Here is a 2,284-nt window from a genome sequence, read left to right as displayed (position 1 = left end):
CTTAACATAGACAATGGAGGCTTAAAAGACCAATGACCAATTCCTAAAGTCACAGTCTCAGACTCTCCTCCACTTTTGTTACCTGTTTCTGAAGCCGTATGTTTTTTTGTTTTTTTGTTTTTTTTACTAACTTCTAACCATATATGAATACGTTCAAGCTTGACATCTCCCTATGTGTATAATAAAAAATATAAGTATTCTTATTTCTTGTTGGGCTATATACTTACCAAGGGTTTACTAAACCCCTGCTGTGTTTCTTTGTTACCACAGTGTCGAATGTAGGAGTCACGAAAATGAAGAAAGCACACACAGCACCTCTCTTGCATGCGTTCATTGTCTAGCAGGGTTGCCATCCTTCATTGTCCCGTCATTACAAGGACAACGGATTGAGTAGCTATCGTGCCTCAACCATCATTGTAAGCCCCAAGGAGATCACATTAAGGAGCAACGGGAGGGAGGCAGTAGAGGAATTGAAAAGGAGAGATACACAGTAGGTAGTGTTTATTATTTATTGATTTTTAATTTAAACGCACTTTATTTTTAGGAAACCTACATGACGTGTTTTTTCTTACAAATACAATGTCTCCACTCCACGCGAATCATGGTCAAAATAAAAGCTAAGATGACATCAGTCCCATTTGTCCTAAGTCCTGGGGTTGCATGGATGATAAGCAGCAGCCAGTTATGGTGACAGGCGATAAGTCCAATTTGTTAACATTTTCCTACCTCTAAGCCATCCTTAAAGAAAATCATGAATGTAGTCATATGATCTTCCCGGAGTAGTCCAGGAGAGGAACCATACAATCTGGATTGATGTTTTCACCAATAAAAATCTGGTAGTTATTGAAATTAGCAAGGATGTGCTTAATTTGCTCTGCAGCCCCAGTCATAAAAGGCTTTACTCTTTCTGGTTTCTGTTCTTCAAGTTTGCCTGAGAGTGATTTCACGTAATCTTTGTAGACCTCTTTTGTGAAGCTGGTTTCTTGTAAGCGATGGTTCATGACAATCTCAGCACTGTTGACTACTGTGCCTTTGTTACCTTCCCCCTCCAGGCCTGCAGTGGAAGCATTTCTGCCAGTGAGTAAGTCACCTATGTTACCCTCCATTCTACTCACCATCTTGCCCTCCACCTCCAGACACAGCCCGTTCGTGATCTCCAGGATCTTGTAGATGCCGGAGACCGGCCCATCAAGGCTGATGAAGTCCTGGTAGGTAGATGGTCATGGTGGTGACTGTGGACAGCTGCACTGGCCTGACAGTGCAGAGAAAGCACGGCACAGCAGGAGAGGCACTCAGGTGTAAGGGAGGAGAAGGCAGAAAAGAATAGGATATATTTAAATTAAGTATGTGATAACAATTAGTGAAAAAATGACCATGTATTTGAAGGAGAGTGGGAAGGTGCATATGGGAGAGTATACATGGAGGAAAAGGCAAGGAGAAATGTAATTAGGTTATAGTCTCAATAATCCACAAACGAAAAAGACAGCATCAGCACAAAATGCTTTAAAAGTAAGCATAGTGGGACAGAGTGGTGAGGGGAGGACTCTGTACTAAGGAGCAGGTGACAGTGATGATAAGAACCAGATGAGCTACCAGCTGACCTGCTGATCAGGAGGAAAAACATTCAGGGTAGAAAGAATTCATGATGTAAAGGTGCTAAGTTCAGGAGAAACACCACGTATCTCTGGGACAGAAAGTCCTGTGGCCTGTGACTGACGAAAAGAGATAAGCAACAGAAGATAAGTAACTGCTACACTCTGAGTCCATAGATGTGTGCATAGGTGTGGTCTGTGCAAAGTTGAGGCAGAGGGTGGTGCTTTTTGGAGAGGGCTTTGCAGAATCTTCAAGAGTATTCTCACCATTGCTGAAGACTGAAGGGAATGAATAGACCTGGGTGGTGTCAGAGGGGTGGAAGGTTGAATATCATTTGAGATAGTCGCATAGACGACAATGATCAAAATTAATTTTTATACTTAGAGAAATAGCTTGCTAATAACTTTCTACACTAAGCTATAGTCTGACAACATTTTCTGAATAAACACAAATGCTAACTTAGCAAAGTCTGAGTCAATAAGGTTTCATGAAATCATGCTTTTTTTCTTTATCATGCCCTTCTTTTTGTTCCTTCATGTCATATTAAAACATTTTGATTTATGCTTTTTCTATTTAATGAACACGTTTAGCAATAAAAAGATACTACATTATCTTCCTGATATGGCAAAAGGTTCTTCAGAGACATCTACTTTATGGATGGAAATAAATAAAATTAACACTCAAAATATGT

The 2,284-nt window shown here is 40.4% G+C and overlaps 1 protein-coding gene across 1 annotated transcript; it reads right to left on the bottom strand.

Moving 5' to 3' along the window:
• Positions 1–761: 761 nt before the first annotated feature.
• On the bottom strand, positions 762–1,118 carry LOC129668807 (translationally-controlled tumor protein-like). Its single transcript, XM_055596909.1, has one exon. It carries the CDS (start codon positions 1,116–1,118, stop codon positions 762–764), a length of 357 nt encoding a protein of 118 aa, XP_055452884.1.
• Between the last annotated feature and the right edge of the window lie 1,166 nt (positions 1,119–2,284).

The sequence above is a fragment of the Psammomys obesus genome, unplaced genomic scaffold (genome assembly GCF_907164565.1).
Source record: "Psammomys obesus unplaced genomic scaffold, mPsaObe1.curated_primary_1811, whole genome shotgun sequence".
Lineage (NCBI taxonomy): Eukaryota > Metazoa > Chordata > Mammalia > Rodentia > Muridae > Psammomys > Psammomys obesus.
Note: the sequence above shows the minus strand (reverse complement) of the source record. Positions and strands in the feature narration are given on the sequence as shown.

Coding starts and splice junctions, on each gene's coding strand:
- LOC129668807 (XM_055596909.1), bottom strand. CDS start 1,118: ATGGTGAGTAGAATGGAGGGTAACATAGGTGACTTACTCACTGGCAGA.